Source organism: Anopheles aquasalis, chromosome 3 (genome assembly GCF_943734665.1).
Source record: "Anopheles aquasalis chromosome 3, idAnoAquaMG_Q_19, whole genome shotgun sequence".
NCBI classification, from domain to species: Eukaryota; Metazoa; Arthropoda; class Insecta; order Diptera; family Culicidae; genus Anopheles; species Anopheles aquasalis.
The window spans coordinates 39,659,064-39,685,902 of record NC_064878.1 but is presented as its reverse complement, the minus strand read 5'-3'; the positions used below and the strand labels follow the sequence as shown (position 1 = coordinate 39,685,902).

The following is a 26,839-nucleotide window of genomic DNA, read 5'->3' as shown; positions in this document are numbered from 1 at the left end:
ACAAACCTCTGTGTGCTCTCTGTGTGTCTGTGTGCCGGTCGGTCAGGGTGGCCAGTCGAGGTGGCCAGCATGAGGAGCAACCGCTGCAGGCATGGTCAAGGTGGCCAAGCTATCGAAGATCCAATCGGACCAATCCTTCACCTTCGATCAGCTCCATACACCGCAGTGGGCTCGAATTTGGCCGCCCAGAGGAAAACTCCTCTGGCAGGTTGATCTTGAGAAAGGGGAGGGGGGGGGGAGACCCGAAAAGCCATCCATCAAGGACACCGAAGGCCCATTGAAGCCCCACGGTAATTGATTCAATTAGAGTCTAGCACCCAAGAGAGAGAGAGAGAGAGAGAGAGAAAGAGATCGCGCACTGATCCTCGGTGCGATGCAGACCCGGCAAGTGTTTGTCCGTGCGTCCGTCCATCCCGCACCGTTGTGAAAAGCCATGGCCACGCAAACAACCTATGGTGGACGCCATGGTCGCCGGACAAAGATCGCCATCCCGAGCGCACCGCGCGTGCGCGCGCGCACGCCAATAGACCAAGGCCAACCGAGGCCTCGAGTCTCTCTCGCTGGCCTGGCCTGGTCTGGCCTAATGGCAATCGCATCGCATCACATCGCAATTGCTCGCTGGTATGACCGGAGTGCGAGCGCGCACACACTGCCAGTGGCCACGGTCGTTGGAAAGTGAAAGACTCCATTGCGTGTCCTTCGTGCGGATTGATGGATCGCGAGTGATCGAAGGGACATCATGAGTGTAGAGTGCAGGAGCGGACGGACAGGCGCGGGGGGGGGGGGGCATCTACTGAGCTGCTGCTGCCAGAAAGTGGAAGTGCAGTAAAGGAGATCGCGAACCTCGAACCAAACACAAGCACACACAACGCGCATGATGGCGAATGACGCAAGGATCGCACCACTTCGCAGATTCTCCCACCAGCCACGCGTCAATTTACCGTTTTAAGAGCTGGATGGATCCGGATGAGTTATGTTCGGATGCAAATGAGGACGGCGCGACGGCACGCGGTTCTAGCGGGCGATCGATCATCAATCGTTCGGTCGGGGATCGCCGAAGGTTTTGTTCTTTCAGCACCTTCGACGCCAGGTCCGATGTCAACTGGGTGCGGCTGTCCGGAGCCCTCCGGGAGATGACATAATCCCCTTTTAGACTGGGTGGCATACAGAACGCCAAAGCCCGAAGGAAGCGAACGCCTTGGCCGTCCGCTTTCGGCTCCGTACGAAACCTGATTGTCTCCAGGTAAACTGCGTAGCGCACAAGCTGGAAAGGGCAGGGCCGGGCACTACCCCAGGGGAGGGGTAGAGGGGCTAGCCGATGTAATTTCTCACTCTCGCGTAGCACAATAACAACAACAACGGCAGCAGTACTGCCAGGTACTGTCAAGGTCTCTGTCAAACCGTGACCACCAATGATGAAGATGCTGATGCTGATGATGATGATGATGGGGCTCTCGTACAGCGACCACTCGATGCTACATCCTGTGCCCACCGCGGGCATGTTGGTGTGGCCGATGGTTGGTCGTTGTCATCGTCCGCGTCGCCGTGGTCGTTGTCTGTTTGCTTTCGCTACCCGCACGCACACCTGGCGAGGTCTGCGTACACTGGGTGTGCACCGGGTTGAAGATGGCGATTTGTTTGCTTGTCCCGCCACCAACAGTACCGTTGGGTGGCACTTCCTACGATCAATCTTCACCAACCGGCAACGATCGATCGCCCAACCGGAGAGAATGACCGTGGCAAGCCCGTGGCACCCATGAACGGCAGCTTTTCGTGTGCCGCTTTGCCACAGATCATGCCACAGGCCCATGCCCATGGGGAGGATGGATGTCATGGTTACGGTGGCTAATTGTTTCGATGGTCAACTCGTCATCTCGATTGGCAAAATTGGCACTTTCGCACAAATTAGCCCGGCTGCCTGTCGCCGAACCCCGTGGCCGCGGCCAGCAACGCCAAAAAGACGACATCATCATCGTCGCCGCCGCCGACACGATGCCAGGCATTGTGCCACTTTCTGTGTCGCCCTACTGCTCTGGGTGCTAATTTGTCGTCCGTTCCGGCTAATCATGCTTGCCGGGTGGTGGTGGTGGTGGTGGTGGTGGCGGATGGCCGGAGGATATGGCGTGGCGGACGATGATCGCTAGGTACCTATCAGTCAGTTTGGCTACATGGTAATCATTCACGGATGATCATTTTGCTGAAAAGTGCTGCACTGTAATACTGGACGATGTGTTTTAAGCAGCTAACCGACTTGTTAACTTGTTAATTCTAGCCATTTAAATATCAAATATTTTGGGCCATTATTTATGTTTTCTTTTTAATCCATCATCGTTTTTCATATTCATATTTCTTTTGTGATGTTTACTTTATTAATCTTACAGTTTTTAATTACACGCCTATGTTACAAAATGGTTATCAACTTTCGGAAGCCTCTTTTTTAAGTAGTTTAGTAAAAGTCAGCCAACTAACATTTTCATTCGACAAAAAGAGGTTAAATTCCGTCCTTATATATGTTAAAAAAAAAAAAAGAGGTTAAACGTTGACTATTCTGCCTGTTTGCCACTGACTATTGGCTGTGTTTGTTCACTTTAATTGGAATTACTCAACGGAAATGAATAAGAATTCAATGAGACAGAGCGAACAGTGGTTAATTTAAGCACAAAAAGCAGAAGATGTTTTAAAAATTTTCAGCTAGCACAATTCCGTAATTTAATGCAACTACCTCACTGAAACTGTGATGGAATCTGTGGAAATATTATTGAATAGTTACGTTTTATACTTTACTACCAACATCACCCAGAGGATACTAAGCAGTCTACCTTGCTAATAATCACAAAGCAAAAGGCTGCCAAAAAAATAATCGTGTCGATCATTTTACTCCAAGGCAGTTCACTCTACGAATATGGACCTTATGAGTCAAATGTATCATTTAATGTTTAAAAATATGCTGTGTAATAGTGTCACTGCTGCAGAACTGGCTCCCTTGGACCACCATTCTGCATATAACGCATACGCTTAGCCCCTGTCCTAACAGAAGAAACAAATGGCGCTCAAGAGCTCCTTTTACCTAACAGCACCTTGACTGGGACGGGGTTCCTTAAGTGCTCTAGAAAGCTTAATCAGATGACCTATAATGCTCCCCGAAACGCCTCTGATTTGAACCCGAGTGCGATAAAAAAATAGCAAATTAGATGTGGCACTAGACTTGAAGCACTTATGTCTCAACAGGAAAGGAATGTCAGTTTGCGACCTTCAGTTCACGCCGTGCTCTTAAGCACGCTCAATTGAAAACGTTTAATTCTCTTTTCGTTAATAATATGCATGCAAATCTATCAAAAGAATCACTTGAAGCATATGCATTTAACGTGCATCACCAACGACCGGTGGAGCTCTGATGGTGGTGGAGGTGCTGGTAATTGGTATGCGATCAACCGCATGCCTCCATCCTTATCACACGCTAATGATACACAAACCGTGTACAAATTATGATCATTCATCTGCACGTCTTCTCCCCGCCGGCCCGGTGCACGATCTATAATTTCATCTAAGAGCATGCCAACACGGACACGGACCTCTGAGTGTCGCCGGTCGCTTCGATTCGAGCGATCGAGCACCGAGACATTGTGAGCGATCTCTTATGCTTCGCCTTCACGCCGAGCAAAGAGAGCGAGCATGCAATCAATTCGTCTCGCGATACGCTGCTGATTGAATTCAATCAGCCGTTCAATCGATCGATCGAGGAGCCGCTGGAACCGTTCCCCCGGGATTCACAGACGGTGGCGCAGACGGTGGTGCACTACCCCGGGGGCGACATCATGCGAGTGACCTTCGCGGTTTTCCGCCGGTTAGTGGTGTCGTTAACGGAACCGCGGAAAGTAGCTCAAGATCTCTCGGAAGATCTCTCGAAAACCCTTCCGACCAAAGTAGTGCCAAGTGCCAAGTGCCAAGTGCTGCTGCCCTGCGCTCCTTACCGGGCATTCCAAAGCGTAGCGTAGTGGGCCGTTCCAACGCGGGCGAAGGGCAACGATGGTTTCCTAACCTAAGCTCACTCGCTCGTTCGATCGCGCGATCGTTTGAAAACGAAAACAAACACCCTCCGTCACCGCACGTTTCACGCGTCCATCGCGCGAATCCGATCTAATCCCTCCATTGCAAATGCTGTTCTCGCTCCCTCGGTGCGGGCTGTAGCATAAAAGTGCGGAGTGGAGCGGAGTGGGGCGGAGCGGTGCTAACACCACGGAATCCTTGCGGCAATGCAGGCAGTTGCTGCAGTGGCAGTTGCTTCAACCGACGAAGGCGACGACGACGACGACGACGACGACGACGACATCGGCACCGGCAGGCGATGCAAGTATTGCACTGCGGGCGGACGGCTGAGGGCCCCTCTCAGCCTCACTCAGTCTGTACCAACGCGGACCACCAACCCGTGCACTCAATAGTGCTGTGCCTCGCCTTCCACACCCCAAGGTGAGAACGAAGAGGCTTGATATGCTCGACTGTACTGTGCATATGTGCTGGCGTGTATGTGGCGCACAAACGGTGCAGCACCATTCGATTCGATTGCATTCCTTCGAATCTTGACACCAGTGTGTGGGGTGTGTTGCGCCGCGCGCTATAAAACCTGTGCACCATAAAGTGATGAATGTGCGTGCAAGAAGTGCAAGAACGAACGAACGCGCTCCTTCGCCGCCACCAAACGCAATGGAAATCGCTGTAAATGGTCGTCTGTGGTGCGCGTTGTGTCTTTGCCAAGGTTGCAGCGCAAAGTGTAACGCGGCCAACGGTGCTCGTGGCGTCAGAATGGTGCAATGCCGGAAAATCCTCGAAACGGAAAACTCCGCGAACTGCAGAGAGTGAGTGTGGATCGGGGGAAAAGATCGCCGCGATCGCGTCACGACAGCATTGGGGCAGCGAGCAGCGTTAATTGACCGTTCTGGATCGGGGAGTTTTCTAACAAACCGACGGCTTGTTGCTGTCTACTTCGAATGATCACTCTGGAGGTTGCTGGATCGCACACGAACCACCACCAACGACGGTGGTGATGATGATGAAGCAATGTTGCAACGATTATTCAATGCCGAAACCACAATTACACCTCATCGGGCTGGCTGGCTGGCTGGACCGAACACCGAGCCACGCCGAGGCCCCTCACCGAGGTCACCTATGGCGCGTATGTTTCGCGCTTGTAATTAAGTGCTTTCTTGTGCTCTGTACCCGGTACCATAGCGCACTGAACACCCAGGATGATCGGTCGATCGCGCTTGAAACCGAAAGATGCTCGAAAATCCGCAAAACGCTTACCGGAAACCACGACCATGCCGCGGATGCTGTTGCCAGGGCGCAGACGCAAGATCAGATTAAATTTGTGAAGTGACGTGCTCTCAGCGCACTCATCCAAACACGGTGCCAGGTAGCAGCCGGTGCCTCAAATGTTAAGTACATCAAAAACAAGTCTGCGAGACGAGTAGCGAGTACAATCATTCTGTGAACTTTATGCACCGATCACCCCCGGTATGTACTTCATCATTCTTAGCGGAGGGAGGTTGTGCGAAGCGATTCAACTCTACCGCATAACCGTGGATGATGGTGATGCTGATGAGCCACGACGGTGAGCTTACGATCACGATCTTCAATCGCGCGCAACACTTCTCATCCAGCACGCTCATCGTGCGCCATCGAATCGAATGGCTGATGCTCCTCTGAGCATACGCAGAACGCACCATCCACCAGCGCACAGTGCGCCTCTTGCGTGCGAGCGAGAGTGAAAACGAAGCCAATCAACAATTATGCAAATTTCAATTGTTTGCCTTTACCGTTGGTGCCTCATAGGGGGAAGTTTTTTTTTCCATGCTGCCTAACGCCGAGTGTGTGCAGTGACGACGACGAGAATAGCCTCCTCCCACCGGGACAGATTGTTTGATTTTTTGATCGTCCATTGGCGTTCCGTGGTGGCTGTGCTGTGCCAAGTGCAGCACACGATCACTGCTCACACATTCTGTCTGTCTGGTGGTTATAACACGATGTCTGTCTGTCTGTCTGTGATCTTCTTTCATTCGACGGCGCCGTATTAATCATCACGATTCCGTGATTTCACGTGCCAGGTCACGAGCCGTGCAGTGGTTGGTTGGAAGGCAGTAGGACCGTAATTGGTAGTGCCGGTTAGGTAAGGCCCCACACTCTGGCACTCAACGCGCACAGAACGAAAGTAAGAGTTATGATACCGCGACCCGTGGAGGTCAGCAACGGGAAGACATCTTAATCAAGCTGCCATTTTCGTCTTTACGTTAAGGGGGGCTTCGGTAACTTCTGGCCAAAAAAAGGATCATTTTTGACGATTTTTTGTGACGCAACCATTCAGCTTTATTTTTGTAGTGAATGGCATATTAAACTACAACTTTTGAAGATTATTTAGTTCTATTATGACGAAGATTTAATAAAAACTCCACCCATTGGCATCCAATTTATCAAGGTACGTCTGCGAAAAGGTACTTTTCACGGTGCCCATGCGTGATTGGTCATCAGAAAAATACAAATCGATACTCGTTTGAAGGATTATAAGTTTATCTAGGTATCCTCGTCGATCGTTTTTGTTTGAATTTCCTATTTTTCGATTTTTTCCAGATTTTTGAAGTTACAAAAAGCATGTTTGTCATTTTGCCTAAAAACACGAGTTTTAAATATTTGTTTAAAAAAATGTATCAACAATTTTCATGAAATCTCGACGGAACTACCTGGCAAAAAGTGTACAGATTATATGTTAAAAAAATTGAATCGATCAGCTCAGTAGTTTTTTACGGTACGATGGGCGTTGGTTGGGGAAAACGTTGGTTTTGGGAAACGCTCTTCAAAGTAGCGTGCTGCATGGAGCCGTGTATAAAACGCGGATTTAAAAAATCTGTATCTTTGTCAGTTTTGCTTCGATTGATCCAAAAAATGTACACAATGTTCTTGAAAAAATATGTGTGATAAAACAAAATTAAATACCGAAGCTCCCCCTTAAATGGTAGAGCGAATGCTGGAACCTGCAGTAGGACGTCTTGGTTCTGGCTGGCAAAATGGCAATCACATAACATAACCGAGCACATTCGTTCACAAGCACACACATAATTGGAGTGTGTGCGCCTCTACGCTTCGCGAAAACACGTGTTCGCGTCACGATCGAGCGTTATCTCTATCCGTTCCGTCCGATCTCCGGTCCAACACATTATTTGCTGGCAAGGGGGAAGCATCGGGCCGTGAAAGTGATGCCACCGAAGGGACTCCGTGAGGGAGCGTAAACAATGCTTTTTGGCACGCGCAGTATGTATGTGGCAGTATGTGGAGCATACCCACCAAATGCTCGCCCAGGAGTCGCAGTTTCGTCAACGGAAAGGGAAAAGCACCATCGTCGGTGAGCATTTATGTGCGGTGTGCGATCGCGCGATGCTACAAATCGTTGAGCATGGGACGTCACTACTCTTCGCTACTGATTCTGATGATTGCAACCACCACTAGCACCACCACCTCCTCGTCGGCTTGATTGCAGAGCGTCCAAAAAGGCGATGAAAAAGGGAGAGTCAAAGGCAAGAGGAACGCATCAATGCGACGCAGTGCTATAGTGTCTAATAGTAATGAGAGCCTAATTATGGTTGCACAACCGCGTGTGAGGTGCTGCACCACCCGCCCGGGGGTGGGTCTCTACGAGGCGTAAAAGTAAAATGGAGAAATATCGTGCTCGGGCGCGCACACACGAAGACGGGCCACGCCGAATCGAAGAAGCCATCGATTTACTCGATATGATGCGGCCACTTGCCACGTCGTCGTGCTGACCAACATACGCCCCAAAAACCGGCCTTTCAAGTATCAAGTTTACAATAATTGTGCGTCCCCCGGCGCTCACGTTGCCTTAGAAACGGGTGATTCCGCCACCTTGCGCTTGTTATGTAACAAAATGGTGCCTCGGCGACGCTGGTGGCCTACTAACGGGGACGCTCTTGGCTCTCTGCTGCTGCTGCTGGTGGTGCTGCTTCTTGCGCTGCAATCGTTCACGCAATTTAGATCATTCTTAGTCGAGGCTTAAGAGAAGGCCTCGGACAACCGTTTGACCCTAATTCAACCTGCCCGTACGTTTGTCCTTCGTTCGGATTTTGCGAATGGAGCCGACAACTCAATACCCTAGGCCGCCCAAGACCCTTGGGCTACCAGGAAGTTACCACAGTACGGTGGCTATCAAAAGGCACCGTAAAAGAAGCATAAACAGCTCGCTAATTACACATCAAACCGATGCGTACGCTATGCTATCACGTTTCCGTTCTCTCCGCGCTCCGTTCTGTGGCCGTAAAACGGTAAAGGTCACCGTCGCTACCAACTTCCCCAGTTCCCCTGCAGCCCTTCTCCTCATCGTCAGGCTAAAAGCAACGGCCATTTGCCACGATGACGGATCCTTCAGCACTCAGGCGGTAAAAAGCGGCGGCACCTCGGTAGCGGTCTATGCGTTTGGCGCATTAGAAACCACCTTCCAAGTGGGTGATTGGGAGGTGGACAGCGATGCGGGGGCTACGCAATACGCACTGCTAAGCAATCGTTCGCTGGCGCTGCTACGGACTGGTACTTGCATCAAGAACAACATCGACACCAAAGGTTAAACCGAAACCAAGGCTTACGCAGCCGATGAACGGTGAAAAGTGCATCGCCACCGCTTCTGGCCCAGCGAACGATCCCCACCGAGGTGGCCTTTCCGAGTAGACGGTGGCCGGAATGGGGTTGCGCGTTTGTGTTCGATTTCTTGTGCGAGGATTTCGCATCGAATCGCAAACCCTTCTCGCCTTGCCGCTTGAATTCGTGTTTCGTCGGCCACCGGACCGGAAGTCGCTGGAATCGAGTGGTTTGGCGGGAAAATTGAATGTTAAGCAGCCCTTCGACGTGGTTTGGCGTGTTGTTTTAGTCGAGTGGTACGAGGTTAGACGAAAGGTGGCCCTAATGGTGGTATTGCGTAGCTATTTTGGTTGCGAATTTGACTTCATTTATCATCAATATTGATGCATTCTTTGCGTTGAAAAGTGGCAAAAGGGTCAGTTAGCACCACAGGAAAGGGTGCATTCGATTATATGTTTTTTTTATTATTTCCAGAAATGAAGCAGATTTTTCAGCCGATTAGGACAAATAGCTCAGTTTCTGAAACTTCAGTCTATGCCATTTTAATAATGGATCAGTTCACATTAAAAGAGCGGACTGAAATTGTCACACTTTACATTGAAAATAATCGGTCAATACTGGAATCTGCAATCGTGCAATGGATGATGAATAAATGGTGGTTTCCTCCTTCGCCGCTTGTGACGGCGCTGGATTTTTTTCTGTGAGTCTATTTGAAAAATATGGTTTTTGCAAACAAATTGAAGGTTATGAAACAACTTAAAGCAAATAAAAGAATTGCAATTGCCAAATAACTCCCTAAATGCTGTCAAAACAATACAAAATGCCCGAAAAAAGGCCGCTTTTTGTATGCGCGAATGAAGGCGGTCATTGGAACGATATCATATTTTGAGTATGGCACAATAAATGGCATAGAATAACCTAAATAAAACTGGTTTAGTTTTTTAAAATCGACTGAAAAATGGCAGAGTTATTCAACTTTAAAATAGGATATATCCTGATGGCGCACCCTGTATCAAAATGGATTAGCAAAATGCCTTACTAAATAATAGGTAAAGCATTAATAACTAACACAATTAGCAGCATTAGGATGCAGACCACAATGCTGCTAACGCTGGTTAATTTTGAATTTTGAAATCGTCAATGCGCGTTGTCCAATCATTTGACAAACAATTTTATCAGTGGCTTTTCAATTGTATCTTTTTTAGATTATTTCCCCATTGCAAGTTCAGATCTTCAGAGTCTTGAAAACAGGAACAGAAGGGAACTAGAACAAATGTCTGCATCTCTTATTTACCAGTAGTCTGTTTTAATATACGATTTTACATGGAAATTTTAGGTAATAGAGCAATTGAGTAATTATTTTGATGGAACGTCGAATGAAACAGTTTTCATTCCAGTAACATTATGAAACGGGAAATATTTGACATGTTTCTCAATCGTACACTAGGTACAATGGTCAGTAACAAGGGAATAACTAAAACTAATTAAGATGTAACTCGATAAGTTTAAGTAGTCTATAGTGTACACAAAAACCTATTACAAGATTTAATGGATTTAACCCAAAAGTAAATCCTCTGAATAGTTTTTACCATAGCACTCAAGACCTACTTGCGGTCACACAAAGTCTTAGCATGTAAAATGTGAACAGCGAAGTGCCTTAAGTGCAAAAAACTACAAAGTGATCAGTCCACTTGATTCTGAAATTCCCATCTGGAAAGATGGAACAATCTAGATGCACCCCATTACTCGCGTTCGTTTATTTTTGTCAGTGTCCTTCCGAAGGACATTGCGCCTCATCAAAACCGTCACTAACGTCTTCCTTAGTTGACCTACCGTGGGCACTATTTTCGATTCACTTCGTACTATCTACGTAATGCTATATGCACACAACGCAAAAAAACACTCTCAAACCACTCGCTGTGACTCCTTCCTGACGAAAATTTCAAAACACAACACACCAGAAGCGAAGTTTGCAAACGGAGCACCAACGGACAAGGTCAGACCCGTAAACGCTATTGCGCAGTGGCTATCCGGTGTTCTGGAAGCTTTTAAGCTAATCTCCCCCACTCCACCATAACTAACTACGCTTAATTTAATCAAGCCCATACGGGACGGGGAAAATCCCGGAGCCCAACGGTGTGTTTTAATTTGCGTATCGGATTGATTTCCTTTTTCCACCAGGCCTGTGCGTTGTACATTAGAAGGTAGTTTAATTAATTAACCAGAAACAACAGACGATCGCCGGTGTGCAAGCAGTGCAGCAGGTTTTTGCGCATCTTCTGCTCTTCTGGCCGAAACGTCTAGAGTCGAAGAACTCCCTCCAGGGCGGGGGATTCATATCTTGCTGTCGGAGGATCAACGACTGGCCATACCGAGGCACCTGGATCTCCTCTCTCTCTCTCTCGGTCGTCTCGGTCAAGCTCAAAATGGCACTTTGTAGTTGGATCGCTTGGCGCCAGCACCGTGGAAGGTTGGTGTGTCCTTCGCTGGGGGCTAGACAATCCTCGGCGTTCCTTCGCAAAAGAAGAAAGCAAAACCTTTCACCTTAACCCACTAAAGAGGAAGCGAAGCATCCTCGGCTGACCATCGGCCGACCACCCGTACGAACGAACGGAGTTGGAGTCCCGGCTCCCGGAGAGCCCCCCTATCAGTGCGCCATTGCGTGAGGCAATTGTTATAAATGGTTATGGTGAGAAAAAGGGACCCAGCTGGGCGTGGTGTACATCAAGAAGGAAGAAGAAGAGAAAGAGGGGTGTCCGTGGGGGGGATATAAAACTGTAAAAGTTATCGCTGAAAATTATGATCCTACCATCGCAATTATCGTCCTTAGTGTCGCTCGCTAGTGCACAAGACCGTCTTAAGGTGAGGTCGAACACGTTTGGCTCGGTGCTCACACTGCGTGAACCGGTCTGCGTGCCGTTCGGATGCATCTCTGGCTGCAGTGCAGTGCCTGACCTTTAGCCTGGCAGAGTCCATGCATTACAGCACCGGACGCGGTCCCGCACCTGTACCCGCGGGACAGGAGCACACTTCCAGGCCGCCATGCACCGTATCAGAACACGCGAACGAGAGAGAGAGCCTCCAGAAAAAGGAAAAACACAGAATTAAGCCATTTCGAAGCGGGCAACGCCTGTTGCTTTGAGCGCAAAATCAATTTCTCCACCAAAGATGGTGCACAAGGACACTGAAAGCCTTGACGATGGAGTCCCCGGCCGCGTGACAAGCGTCCATCACACTTGATTTGCGCCAAGCTTTACGTCTTCATACGGACGGTGATGCTGTGTGGCTGTCGGTTCACCTTTGGCGGCATCACTCCACGAACGAACGAACGAACGAACGAACGAAGAGGTCTGTGACAGGTCCCGCTATAATCCACTTTGCTGTTGCGCCGGAGAAGTGCTTGTTTACGCACTCATTTGTTGTCAGTTATGTTATGGTGCTGGGCTTGGATCGTACCGGGGCCAGACCGGGCCGGGCACGGCATCCATCAGTCAAGGTCATCAGCGCGCGCGTCTTGGGCGCTCCGGTCGTGATCCTCGTTTGATTATTGAAGCATGCAGCTTGACACAGGCCACAGGGAAGAGCAGTTGCTTACTACTAAGCCCTCTCTTTCTCCCATACTACTCCAAAGGAAGGAGGGCGAGGGGTTGGTGAGCTAATGCTTCACACCTCACACCGGGAACTTCAACCTGAAAAAAAAGGTGCGAAAGCAGTCGAATCTGCTGTAGGATGGCGTGCGTCCGTTCGTGCTTGCGCTTGCGCTCCGGTTGTCGGTCGGTCTGCGTTATGCAATATTGCGGTTGACATTGAATTGTGTGTGCCGGCCCGGTGTGACACTCCCTTCCTCGTTTCCCCTTGTTTTCGGTGTAGGAAGGAACCGGCCTTTGTAGCGGCTTGTTCCTTCTGCCTGGGCAACAGTACTGTCGCATGTTAACCTTTTTTTTTGTTTTGTTCGAAAATGAATCTCATGTCGCTTATCTATGATTACTCATCGGAATCTTTCTTTATCTCTCTCTCTCTCTTTATTTTACCAGAACGCACCGAAGGACTGCAGCGGACACGGTGACCTTGATCACACATTTGCGCAAACAAGGAACGCAGCACGAGGAACGAGGTCCGGCCAGTAGCTAACTAACTTCGACTGTCCGCGTGCAATCCGCGTAGTGGCCAGCGAGCGAGCGAGCGGAAAAGGGTGCGACCACAAACATACGGCGGCCGCGATGAGATTTCCCAAAAACGTCTTCAGCGTCAGACAAAATGTCAACAACCCGCTGTTTGTGCCGAACGACGGTGGCCGGACGCCGCTATCGATGCTCATTTCGCAGGGAGCGAAGATCAATACGAGTAAGTATTTTGTTTTCGTGAAATTTATGTACAAAATGTGTTATTTGTTGAATGATATTCAATATATGCGGGTTAGTAGCATTATTCACGTCCTTTTCTTTACGAAATGAGATGCGCCTCCATCGTCAAAAAACGACGAGTTAAAAAAGTATGCAACAGAGCCTTACAACAGTCGCAAGCGAGCTGAACATTTGTCAGGCATCCGCGACCGTTTTTCTCTCGCAAGCGGAGCGTGCGCAGTAACAGCATATGTAGGGGTGCGGGCGCGCTTCGAAAATTCGTGCCTTAAACTAATGAGTAAGGAAAATTACGGGCCTTGGTGACGCTTGGCCTGCTTGCACTCCGGTGCAGGCAAGTTTGGAATTTTTGAAGAGGGCAAAGGTCGTCCCTTGAGCTGTCCTGCCTACTTTGCAGGATGGCTCGGGTGCTTACGATCTACCTCGCCTTAGGACACACCGTCGATCGATCGAAACGTGCTAAATGCTTTCATCACTTTGGCGTGTGCACGCGAAGAGCAACAGAAATAGCAGCAACACGCGCGCTCGCGAGAGAAGAGAGCGCTTTATCGCGCCCAAGTGAGAAGAACACGAGGGAATCGAGGAGCAAAAAAAAACGTGGTTTGCAAAATTGTTTCCCACAAAGTAACTCGATAAGAAACTTTATTTGTTTGATTTACTGGCGGAATCTTTTTTTTACGGCGACCTGTGTTCTGTTTGCGCGGCGGCAATCAACCGCTGGACGTTGTATGCATAAAATCTCACTCAACGTCGGCCTCGCAGCTTAATTTACCAACTGTTTTTTGCACTAGAACATGATGCAACTGTAGCGTATTGATTGCTTTATTTATTCTAGACAGCAGTGTGTAACTTTTGCTCGTCGCCATTCGCCGATTTGCATTATCTTTTTGTTAAATATTCAACTCCAGTATGATCGCTGATGGGGATTCTTTGCGGTAAATGAATGTAAAGTACGCTATGTTTGTTGTTGAATACCTTGCCGCTGCTACTTCGGACTTTAAACTAAATAATTTTCATTGACTAAGCAACTGATGCACTCTGAACCTTGCTGTGGACTTTGAGTATTTGGAAAAAAGAATAGAAAAAACCCCTCACAGGAAGTCCCGCTGATCGTGTTTACTTCGGCTAATCAAAGGGAAGCTAAATGGTGGCGTTGTTTGATCGATGGCGACATAATGATTCCCTAGATCCAAGGCACAGCAGATCGACAAATGATTTCATCCAAATGATGAACCATTTGGCCGCCGTTTGATTGGAATGGTTCCAAAGGTGGAAAGGCGTCATTGTTCCAGCGTAGTTTCCGTTGTTTGATCTGTGTATGGCGTGAATTCTACAACATCTCCGGCACTGGGCAAGCCCACGTGAATTATACCAACCGTAAAACATCATAAACCCGCTGCGAAAGCGCATGACGCCATACCCGGCTCGGGCAATGTACTTCTTCGTCAATCCGTCGGCAAACATCCGACTTGGCCGGTACTTGCTGCTTGTTTGTTTTGCCGGTTCTCGGTGTTTGATTTTCGTTTTTTTATTGTTCAGGACTCAATTTCAACACTTTTATGTGTTGTTTTGCACAGTGTTTCTGTGTTTAATCTAACTTAAAGAATCATCAGCTTTTGGACCACTTTCATGCAAAAATATCTGCCATTTTGAAAACAACTTTCTCATGAATTGCTCATAAAAATTAGCAGTAATCACATTCAAATAATGTGGCATATCTTAATGAAAGGAACCTTTGTGCCCTTTCACCAGCTTACAGCAAGCAAACCTGTTCGTAAATCTATTGCTCAGCTGATTACCGATCCAGTTTCCAAATGCAATCTAGCGCCACTCACTCCTCCTAACTAATTCCCGCAAAAATCCCTTACTAGCACTTTCTCTCTAATCCCTTGAGTGTTATTGGTACAAAAAGTGCTCCTCCTAATGACGACGACGACGACGACGACGGTACGCGCGACGTACCCCGTTTAAGTGGTTGTCCGTCGTGATTTGCCACGCGCTAGTCGATCTCATCGTCGCCCTACCGGCCGCCCTATGATCAAGACATCACAATGACCAACCTGACGAAGAAACAACAAATGGCCTCCTGTACAACAGCAGCACCACTCAGAGCAGAAGGGCAGCAATCAGCGGCAATCAACAAAGAGACAACACCGTTCATACTCGCGCTCCGCGAGTACTCCTAATGCCGTAGTTTGGCTCCCCGCCTTGCGATTCCCATATGTCGTTAACCCTCGCGGCACAAATTCATCGCAAAAACACCTCGACACAACACACCTTCGGATCGATTACTTTGTCTGGCCAACGGCACTCTCTGTTTTGTTCTCCGTTGCCCTAATCAATTACATCCGACCCGTGGGGTGCTGCTGGTGGTGGTGCTGGTGGAGGAACAAAAAAGGATGTCTGCAGATGCCTCTGGCACAACGCGGGCTGTCCACGGCGAAAAAGGAGATCAAGACCATCAAGAAGGGGCCGATCGCAGACAGAGATCGTTCTGATGGTTCTGGTACGCCACCGCGGTGCCGCTTACCGGTTCATGATCGATCTCGCAATGATGCCAATGATGATGACTAGGCGAGAATGCTAATCAAATCAGCATCAAATCACCATATGTCTGTGTATGGGTGCCTTACCTCATCCTCGGTTTCCTCCTTCCAGTCGATCGGTACAGAAATTAAATTAACACTACTCCCCTCTCTCTTTCTCTCTCTCTCTCTGGCTCTGGCTTTGGCTCACCGTCGGGATGGCCTTTAAGTGCCCCCGGACTCCACCGTACCAAAAAGTACTACCGGATATTTTGGGCCATTTTCTCTTCCTTCTCTCTCGCCTTACCGTCCGCCATTGACGTGCCATATTGACTTACCCGACTTGAGGTGCACTAGTGTGTGCGGAAGATACGATTGACCTTCAAGTGCTCTGACGTGGACTGAGCTGTCTGACGCGAAGTGAGGACCTCCCGCCGAGCAACGGTGATCGACTGTATCCGATCTCATCGGCTGGTGCGCGTTTCTAATTTGCCCAAGAAAAAGATCCTGAAATCCAGGAGCAGCATCAACTGGGCTGGTGGGATGAGCAAATGATCGCTAATGATGATCGCACGCTTGGAAACACGCGCACAGCCACAACAAGTCTCTCTGCGTACTGTGGTCGATCAGCACAATTCGATTGTTAATGCTGATGGACTTTATGGGTAAATATTTGCAGATTCGGGCTCGAGCACACGGACAGCCGAACAAACGATCGGAAAACCAGTTGCTGGTGAGATGCTGAGAGTGGGAAAGAGAGAGAGAGAGAGAGCGCGATCGTGGGTATTCCTCCGTTCGAGGGGATCCACCACCACTACCACCATTGAGGGGATACTGAGCATCCGCATGTGACGCTAATCACCGAGAGTCGTTTGCGCATTTCAGAATCCGGCTGTCGTCATGGCCAGAAAGGACGACAAACTGTTGCGATCGTTTACTTAGTGAGTTGGCAAGATTTGTCACCAATCTGATCATGATTTGTACCCATGAGTGCCCGTTGATCATAATATGAAAATAAACAAATGATTTGTGATCAGGAAAATGAGGAGTGCTGATCTTCTACACTCCTAACCGATCACCCAAAGCAATCCTTAATTGATAAAAGTTTGCACTCCATACAATCGCGAGGCCAATAAGTCCACTGGGTTGTGAGGCAATGAGCTTGGCGTGTGAAAACTGCATCGCATAACCCTTCGCCCCAGGATCGACCGGAGGGTGGACGACCGGAGAGCATCGAAAACAGCGTCAAGCGACGCCGGGAAGTTCTTAAGCAATATACCGCCGCGTGAACCCATAAACCGGTCAGCTGAGAGCTAGAGAGAGAGAGAAGCACAGGCACAGCTTCTAAGATTGCAGGAGCAGCAGCAGCGGCAGTACACATTGGCGATTCGCCATTTGGCCTAGTGCCCTGCCGATCGACGCCAATTGCTTACATAACGCCTTACGATCAACACCCGATCGGTGTGCTGTTGCACACACGCAGACGATCACTCCGCTGGCTGCACTCCGTTGGCATTACACACGCTACACAGACCTGCTGCACTCTATCCCCCCCCCCCCCTTTCCCCGGCAGCAACATTATCCGTTTGCCAATCCCCACACGCAGGCGATGTGGGGTGATCCGTGAGCCTTAACTTGACACCGTTCAAGGAGAAAGATAGTTGGCCTGGCCGGGTCTGGCACACCAACCTGCTTTCGGGCCACGACGACAAGGCAACGACGCGTTTGTAAAAGGGATCGTCGTCGAGGTGCCATACGGGGCCGGTTGAGGTTGGTCAGTCTGCGCCCGGCATGGTCTGCAGTACGGCCGGCGGGCTGGGATGAATGAAGAAATTACCTGTTGGCGTTGTCGTTGACTGCCCGTTCTCCAGTGAGGCAGTAGGTCAACAAACAAGCCACGGATTGCAACTGCGCCTGTCGCTAACACGCCTGATCGTTGTGACACCTAGGGGCAGCCGTAATTATGTCCTTAGAATTAGGTGTCTATTCCTGGAGGGCGTTAACGATTGCCTCGAAGTGATTATATTCTTTTTTGTTGCTTTTTTAGAACATATTGCACCGTTAAGGTGACAGTATTGGTCGTTGAAATAGCAGCACTAGTACATTATGCAAACTTACATCCTGTACTCGCTCAAATTTGTTTTTAATCCATCTTGAATGCATCTTTTTGGGAGTATCGGAGTGTGGAGAATCCGTTATGGTATTTTTTTAAATACCTTGTTGCGTTGCTCTTAAAATTGGGTACATTATTTAATTCAATTCAATCCAATCAATTAAACATACGGCTCGTCCGTCCTTATATATGTTTAAAAAAATCCAATCAATTGCTCACTCTGGCTGCTCTCTAACATACTCAACGAATCCAATGGAAAAGAATTATTTTGAAAAATTGTATTTGGTGCAGAATTTGTTGGATTTTCTGTGGATTACTCAGATCTGGTTTTGGTAGTTCTTAAAATTACACAGCGTGTTTGTAGTTCTTGATAACCGTTGGACATCCTTATTATGATGTCCAATTTACTAGTTTTCGGGGAGGAATTCATTGATGAATAATAACAAGTAATGCCAAAACGGCTTCTCCACACTTCAATACTCCCAAAAACCAGCATTAAAGTTGGATTAAAAAGAATTTGAGCTAGTACAGGATGTAAGTTTGCATAGCGCTGCTATCTTATCGACCAATACTGTACGTAAACGACAATATGTTATGCGTAAGCGAAGCTGAATATGAATTAAACTACCTGGTGTTTAATTAGAGGTGCAACTGTTATCCCAGATCATTTGCGATGAATTCAGACCACACCGAACTCAACCAACAAACAGTCCAATCCAGTTGAACCAAAATTCCAACTCCGTGCAACTCCTTGAAGAACGCAATGTCACCTACCTGTTGACCTACTTTACACCGAGCTCCGAGCTCCTTAAAAGCACCCGAGTCTCCCGAGTTCGATAGAAAAGGAAAAAGTCTCGCTGTTGATCTGTTGTTGACGGTCAGTGCGCTATACGGGGGGGGCCGATCACACGACGATCTTACGCTGCGGACCGGTGCGTTTGTTCTTGTTTGCCTTTTAACTCCACTCTTCTGCCACCTTCCCAACACCCTCGCGTGTACGCGAGCTCCCGAGGTTGGTAGATCATAAATAGTTGGTTTCCGATTATATAACCAAAAATCCTGTTGCTGCTTCGGCTGCTGGTGCTGCCGAACCGGACTGCCTACCAGGCTTGTACGTTTTGCCAAATACCTGTTTGGGGTCCTACCACGCAGAAGTTGCGAATCGTGCGACTCAACACCATCACCACCATCAGGCCAAATGCCATGTCAGCTGTGTGGACACGCAAACACCAGACCAATATCCCGATCGGAGGAGTAGTATAAACATCAGATTGAATGCTGGCGAGGGTTGAAACCGAAACCGATTCGGAGAGTACCGGTGAGTCTCGTTGGCCTCGCATTCGATGCTGGGTGATGTAATTATTATTCAATTAAACCATTGCACATCTAATGGTCACCCCCATTGGTACGCCCGACCGGGGAGGGCAAAAGTGCAACGGAAAGTGTTCGAAGTGTAATGCAACTGCTTTCGCAATCGACATTTCGGTGGGCCACCATCACTCCATATCGCTGCGTGACAAGAGGCGTGCACCAGCATCCGCATGGCGATGTTGCAACGGGATCAAGAAAAGCGAACAACCACGACGACAACGACGGAACCCGTTAGCAAACACGTGGCCCTTGCAAGGCCACACAGCGGGCCCTTCCTGACCACGCACGCTGTGCTCCATGTGATGGCAACTAGGGCGACCTGATTATAGGGTCTGCACCGTTGCAGGTCAGGTTCGCCACGAAGCAGGAACGCGCCGCGATCACATTGATCAAGCAGCCGGTTGGTCTCCCATTTTGCGCTGGCGTGAGGTCAACCTTCGAGCGACGCGGCACTGACTGACTGGGACCTTTTGCGAAAAGGGAAAACAAACCCGCCGGCCACACTAACGGCACTCCGTGACTCCGTGAGGTTGAAAACCAGTCACCAACTGGTCGCTTGTTGTGGGTGGCCGTATCGTACCAGTAGGGCGATTCGTTCGTTCGTTTGCTTTTCACCTTTCTGCGATGCGATAATTAGCCACCGTGCCTACCACAGGTCACTTCCGTAATCGGCTCGGTGGCTTGCTGCTGCTCACAAGGAGATCTGGGTGAGGTGAAACCGATCATTAGCATGCCCTGTGGAAGAACATGCCCTACAACACCCGATCAAGGGCACAGGGGTACCCCGATAAACGTTTAGAATGGGAGAGGAATGCATAATTTTGCTGCTTCACATTGGATGGCATGGAAGACAAGAATGGTACATTGTTCAGGATGTTGGCTAGAATAGACTGTATCTGTAACGGAAAATCGATTGTGATCGATCAATCGATCGATTGTGTGTGTTCCTGTAACATTTATGAATTTATGAAGTTAAATGAAAGCTATAAAAAACCAGCAAAATGTAATTAAGCGGGGGCTAAGGTTGATTCGAGTTAAGAAAAAGTCCATTCCTAACCATTTTTTGTAAAGAAACCATTCAACTTTATTTTTTTGAAGTGAATGTCATATTAAACTACAAGTTTACAAGAATATTTGGCTGTAGTTTGGAGAAGATTTGTTAAAAATTTCATCCATGGCATCAATTTTAGAAAGGGGTGTCTGCAAAAATGCAATTTCTTCGGTGCCCATCGTAGCCGTGTGATGGGTCAGCTGAACTATGCAAATCAATTTTCTTTTTCGTAGATGATTAGTTTATCCAGGTAACCACGTTGAGTTTTTCTTTTATTTTTAATTTATGTATTTTCTGCAGATTGTTCAAGTTGAAAAACCGGGTTCGTCGCTTAGACGAGCAAGTCTTTTGATTCGAAACAGAAATAGATCATTTTTAACGATTTGTTTGTAGAACACTATCTACCTACACCTGTTTTAACCCATGACATAATTAACTACAACTTTTCAAGTATATTTGGTCGTATTTTGAGGAAGATTTGATAAACACTTCATCCAAAAATGATGGTTTTCACGATTTTTCATAAGAAAATTAGTGTTGCATAATTATTTAAGGAAAAAGTATCAACAATTTTTAGGAAGACTCGACGGGTCTTATCGGCAAATATTGTGGAGATTATGTGTTCAAAACTACAAATTGATCGATTCAATAGTTTTTTATGCTACGATGGGCACCGACTTTGCAAACGTTAGGAAATGCGCTTCGAAGTAGCTAGCTGTATTGAGCCTTGTACGAAGTGAGGATTTTTCAAAAATCGTTGCTTTGTCAGTTTTGCTTGAATTTAACAAAAAAAAAAATAGACAATACTCTTTAAAGGCTCAGCATTGATGAAAAAATGTAAAAAAAAGTATGCCACAAAAATATTAAATGCCTTAGCTTTCCCTTAATGTAATACTGCATATGAATCACATAATGGAACATGTCAAAGCATCTTTACAACATGTTACTTTAACATGATGACGCTAAACTGTGGTTAAAAACATGCAGCTATTTACAAGCAACGTTTAAAATTAATTCAAATTTAAGCATTCCAACCCAATAATAAATACACAAAAGGCCTTTGACAATTGATATCTGATGAAGATATGGAAAACTCAACACGCAGTCTTTAAAACGAATAGAAATATTAAAGAACTGCTTGTATGCTAAGAGGAAACATTAATCAATCAACAGCTGGAATGAAAAGATATGTACCGTACTAACGTAACGACAGTGCAGTAATCAACAAATGACTGCAACTCCCTCTGGTCAACCACACGAGAATACCTTCCGCTTCCACTCCGTGTACTAAAACATAAGTTCTCCCATTCCGATCCCTTAAAAGAGCTTTAAGGCTCATCTCATAAATTGTTTCGTTGCCCACTCGTTGCGGCTCGGAATCATACCCCTCGAGGGCTACCCTTCTAAGCTGGAGAGCGTGGGAAATACCGGACCGTACATGGGTTGTCCTTGCTCCTAACAACTAGCCACGCTGCAGCATACTCTCGTGGTGCACTTATCGATTGCAGCTGCAGCACCACCACCACCACCAGCTGGTGCTGCACATCTACTCTGAGTGGTTTATGGGATTTCGTCGCTGATTTGGTCAGCTTCCTGGAGTTCCGCATCCCGCCCGTCTTACCTACGTCGTCGGTCGGTCTCGTTGCGGTTTACCATGCTCGGTAATTAAATTGTCCCAATGAGGGTGAACACAGCCCCCCCTCTGTGTCATCAAATGGCCTCAACCCCTTCCCAGGCGGAGGTGATGATGACTTGCTTTCTTGCACAATTGCATGCCCGGCCGTCCGCTGGAGCACAAGAGCGGTGATTCAAAACCGAGAAAACCGAAAAGGTGGAGCTGTGGCCGCCCTCATCAATCACTTTGCATGCCCCACCGGGAGCTTGGGGGTCGCAATAGAGAGATAGAGAGACGTGTTGACCACTGCTGGGTGATCACTGTTGGAGGTCGGTCAGATGGCTACCGTGACCCATTGATTAATGTTCTTCATCGTGCTGCCAACGGATTTGACAAACGTGTAGCAGGGGAGCTGAAGTAATAGGATTGTTTCGTCGCTGTTTTGTGTTACTTAAAAATATTGAAATCAATTCCAACAAGCAAACAAATTAGGATGGAGACAGATTGATGCCGGGTGGAGGAGTTTCCTTGGAGGCTGATTAATTTAGTTCCTGTAACTCCAAACGATCATTCATCACTACAGGCAAAAGGAAGAGCCACAAGGCCATTAAAAGAATACTTTAATTATTAGAAGAAGTAGTTGTTGGCAATTAGTCGAATTATCTCACAAATACCCATCCCAACCTCTCCTCTAACGCTCACTTTCCGTGTCTTGCTTCCAGATCTTCCGGTAATTATCTTCGGCATCGTGACTCTTATCACCGGTGTCGTGCTGTCCTCCGTTCCTTTGGTTAACATCTTCATTATGAAGGTAAGGTTCATCGTCAGCGACACGGCTTGAGCTCTGCTTCGAGTATTCGCATTCTACGCCACTAATCTCTCGCCTTGTCTTCACTTCCAGAACCTAAGGCTGTGGAACGGCTCGATCAGCTACCACTACTGGCAGCGCCCGGGCGTGACTAGGCTAACTAAGGTGTACATATTTAACGTAACGAATCCGGAAAAGTTTCTCGCCGGTGAAAAGCCAAAACTAGTTGAAGTAGGACCGTTTGTGTACCGGTAAGTCTCCCCTACAAGCCGCACAAGTTCTAGCGCCAGCGCTTGGTCTGCTTTTAAAAATCCGCATCCGAGTTCCCGTGGGTATCCCGAGAATGCCACTTTCCTGGAATCAGCCCGATCAAGTGCTGACAGCGAATCAATTCCACAGCTTCAAATGGCTTCTCCTTAACAAATCACGTTTTATTTCCGCTCATGCCTGAGCACAATTCTCGCCCATCTGACCGGGACTTCCCCACTTGATTGTTACGTCGGACATCGGAGCACTCAAATTGCCCTATCTCATCGCAATTAGCGCCAATCCCGATGAGGGCGAGTGGAAGCTATAATGTCGATCATCATGCACTGCCGCGGAGCTCCAAAGAAAATGTCTCGCCCCGGAGACAGGCTCGGTCCTCTCTCGGAGCTCCCGGATGAGTGTGAACGCCACGTGCAACTCACTGTGCGTGCTAATGACCCGGGGAGAGGGGGACTGTGTAAGATAGTTGGCCAGATTATGTAAACGTCAAGAACCTCTACCGAATCCCACACCCTGGCATCGCTTCCGAAATGGGGAAGGTTCATTGGTGGTTGATCGGCATCTCGCGTTGCTCGCGGCTAAGCGTTAGCGTTAGTTAGTTGTCAGGGTCAGGTTGGTACCAAGTCCAATGCAATGAACAGTGTTGAGTTCAGCGGTTCAATGTATCCATCAACGACCAGGCCACGTTCAAGTACGACGAGTTTGTGCGGTGCGGCTGATGACTGCTGTGCGCGAAGTCACGCAGATGCGGCTTAGAGTTTATTAGACAAGTAATTGCGAGCAATCGAACCGCTGTGCGGTGTCGGGAGCAGTGAGGGGCTGGTGGTATTCGCTGATTGCCTCTAGCAAGACGTACACACCCCGAACGGGCGGAGGGGCAAGTTCCGATGGAGCGGAGTACCGCCACAGAAGATCATGGCCGTCTGGTCTTCTATGAGGATGCGTAGGACGCGTAGGACGATCACCGGGGGGGATGCGCAGCCCCAACTCTTGATGATCAGGAACAATGCAGCAAATCCTTTTAAACGACTTTTTCTCCTCCTTCTTTTCTCGTCTTCTCAAACAGGGAGGATATGGAGAAAGTGAACATCAAGTTCCACGACAATCACACCGTCACCTACCAGCACAAAAAGATTCTACACTTTGTGCCCGAGCTGAGCGTGGACAAGAACGTGCGCATCACGACACCCAACATTCCGCTGCTGGTACGTATATTGTCGCTGAGCTTCGAGTAGACGAGCGCGCTCGCCCGCGATACTAAGCGCCACGATTGTTTCCTCTCCAGACCATCTCCACGCAAAGCAAGTACTTACACTTCGTCGCAGCCAAGGCGATCTCGGTGGCGCTGACGCTGATGGGCAAGCAGGACATGTTCGTGTCGCTGACGGCCGACGAGCTGGTGTTCGGGTACGATGATCGACTCGTCAGTCTGGCTCACCGGTTCTACCCTCGCAACCGACGCCCGCTCGAGAAGATGGGTCTACTGAATGGGGTGAGTAGAAATTAGCACTAGTGCATGTTCGTTTGTTTGTTCGTTTGTTCGATCTAGTATCTTCAGTTGGCATTCATCGAATCATTCGAAGCATTTCAAACCATCATCGGCCTCGACATCGACATCGACGGGTGACCATTTAGTGTAGTGTAGCGTAGCATGTAGCATGCAGATGCTTCTTCATAACCACAATTCGACTAGACAGGTGCTAGCGTAGTGTGCTAACCAATGTTAGACGATAGTACGCCATCAGCCGCTTTTTTATACCATTTATACGACCGAGACCGATTGTGCACCGATCTATTGCTTTTTTCTTTAATTAATTTGGATTCATTTCAGAGAGAGAGCGATCTGGCCTCTCAGGTACCTCTTCTACTCACGATCATCATCATCACCACCATCACCACCACCACCTTCTTCATCATCACCACCATCATCGACAGAGCATCGAACATATCGCACTCATCGTTGATCGATTGCGCGATCGCTGCGATCGGCCTCTTTCGACATCATTTTCAGCTCGCCCCTTTTCCCCATTATCACATCTCTGCTACCATCGTTCTATCTTCCTTTTCCTTCACTTTCCGTCATCATCATGCACTACATCATCATCATCATCATCATTCTTCCGCACCTGGTCGCCTAGAACCTTGGACGCTCGACCAATAAGCTAACCATCTTTACGATCTTCATCGCTCGCCAGGCCCCTCTCTCTCTCTCTCTTTCTACACTTCGATCGAGGGCTTTTCATCCAACGAACGAGCGCCATGTCTGAAGCCGATCCTCGTTGGCGCCATGGTGCGGATTTCCGCGTTTTCCCGTTCACACCTACCACGAATGCCTTAATGCACGTGTGTGTTTGTTTGTGTTGATTGTTGGTAGCTGGAGCGGCCATTTGTTTAGCCATAGAACGGTGCCAGCTTCTTGTACGCAGCTTCGGAGCACGCAGCACGGTGCGCCACGCGTGGTAATGGATCAAACGTTGCCTTCTGGGCATTAATTAATGCTTCGCATACCACACAACACACCTCCCCACCTCTCGCACGTTGCTGATTGCGATGCTAATTTGCTTTGTTCGACAACAACCGAAGCGAGGGGGGGGGGGGGGTTTGTAGCAATAGCTGCTGCTGCTGCCCGGAGGAAAGTTGGATTTGTTTGCTTGGCAATCGACAACGGGGTGCGTGGCGTTTGATCGAGTTTTGAAATGAGGCGGCTGCCGGGGTTTGCTGGACAAACGCTGGGCCCTGATAATTGATACCTTTTAAGCGTACGTGTGAAGCTGCTTGTAGCGTTACATAGCTCAACGCACGCGGTGAGAATTCTGGCTGTGCGCAAATTCTATGAGCGGCGCTTTAGCTGCGCTATACATTGTATCCGCCATCGAGGGATCAAGCGTGCCAGTGACCGAGGGCCTTCCGAGAGAGTCGTCTTTGATGGGATGATCCTGCGAAACCGGCAATGTACCGGCGATCATGGCCCTGACCAACGCTTTACACAGGAAGAACAAGTAGCAATTATTGATTACAACATGAACCCGCGGCAGTAGCACATCATTACAAGCATCTCCTCCAACTGGTGCCGGGGGGGGGGGAGCGTCCCACCCTTTTTACGATCGCCATGGAGTCCGCTTGTATGAGGCGTCTTGAGCGATGGCTGCAACATTGAACTCTAACTTCAAAACCGATATCCGCCCGCTTCCTGTGAGCTGCTTGTTGACCTTGGCACTCATGACGATGTGACAAGGATGAGCAAGGAACGGTATGGAAATGGATATCGATATGATCTCAGGTAGCAGATACTAGAACCATTACTGTCTAGTCGATCGATGGATCTCAAATAATAATCGTTAGGGGCACATTCATACCCATTGGCGATCATGTTGGTGAGCATTAATCCCGTCAAACGAAGGACTAACGAATGGTCCAGGAAGTAATGATGACAATAAATTACAACTTACGGGTGGTAGAGGCCAAGAGAAGAGTAATCTTGACCAATAACATACGAATGCCTTTCTTTGGAAGAGAATTATTCTACTCTACAACATTGTAATGATGATTAAATATTAGGTCTAACGAACTTAGTTCTTTCGATTCTATTAAAAAATGGTGCCATTTCGATTGTTGAAGGTTTGGAGTTCCATGTGTTACGTCGTTTTAAAGTATAACTAAATACCTTTAAAACGAAATAAGTGAGTGTTCATAATATTGACTATATAATATTTTTTTCTCGAGTGAGATTTGGTTGTGAAGTTTAATAATATTCTTTCTTTGAAGAAATCAATCAAAGAAATAATCGTTTGTTTGTTTAAATTTGTCACGACCCAAAAAATAAGTGCATATTTTTTATGAGCATATTTTAATGGATGTTATTTAATATATGCATAGTTCATAGATGATGAATGTTCTGTTTTTTAAATAAATGGTTTTTGTTAAGCCAAATTTTGAAAAATTTATGTTATACACCCAATACTATGTTGCAATGCAACCATTTTTCATCTTACCTACAATTTGCTATCTTCACATTAAAGAACGATTGAACGATCACCCTGAATCGTTCAGTGATGATCGGTTGTAATTGCTGTAAAAGGTTTGAATAACTTAAA

General features: G+C 47.9%; 1 protein-coding gene and 1 non-coding gene across 2 annotated transcripts in view; both read left to right on the top strand.

Annotated features, from left to right (window-relative positions):
• Window positions 1-26,839, top strand: part of LOC126577435 (lysosome membrane protein 2) — a 42,481-nt gene that overhangs the window by 11,080 nt on the left and 4,562 nt on the right. Inside the window, exons 2-6 of the mRNA XM_050239056.1 lie at window positions 12,669-12,978; window positions 22,393-22,481; window positions 22,572-22,729; window positions 23,812-23,950; window positions 24,031-24,237. Coding sequence (XP_050095013.1) covers window positions 12,855-12,978; window positions 22,393-22,481; window positions 22,572-22,729; window positions 23,812-23,950; window positions 24,031-24,237 — 717 coding nt within the window. The 5' untranslated portion in view covers window positions 12,669-12,854. The remainder of the gene's footprint in view (window positions 1-12,668; window positions 12,979-22,392; window positions 22,482-22,571; window positions 22,730-23,811; window positions 23,951-24,030; window positions 24,238-26,839) is intronic.
• LOC126579370 (U12 minor spliceosomal RNA) lies at window positions 13,259-13,420 on the top strand. Its single transcript, XR_007608439.1, has one exon. It is a non-coding gene; the product is annotated as a U12 minor spliceosomal RNA (small nuclear RNA).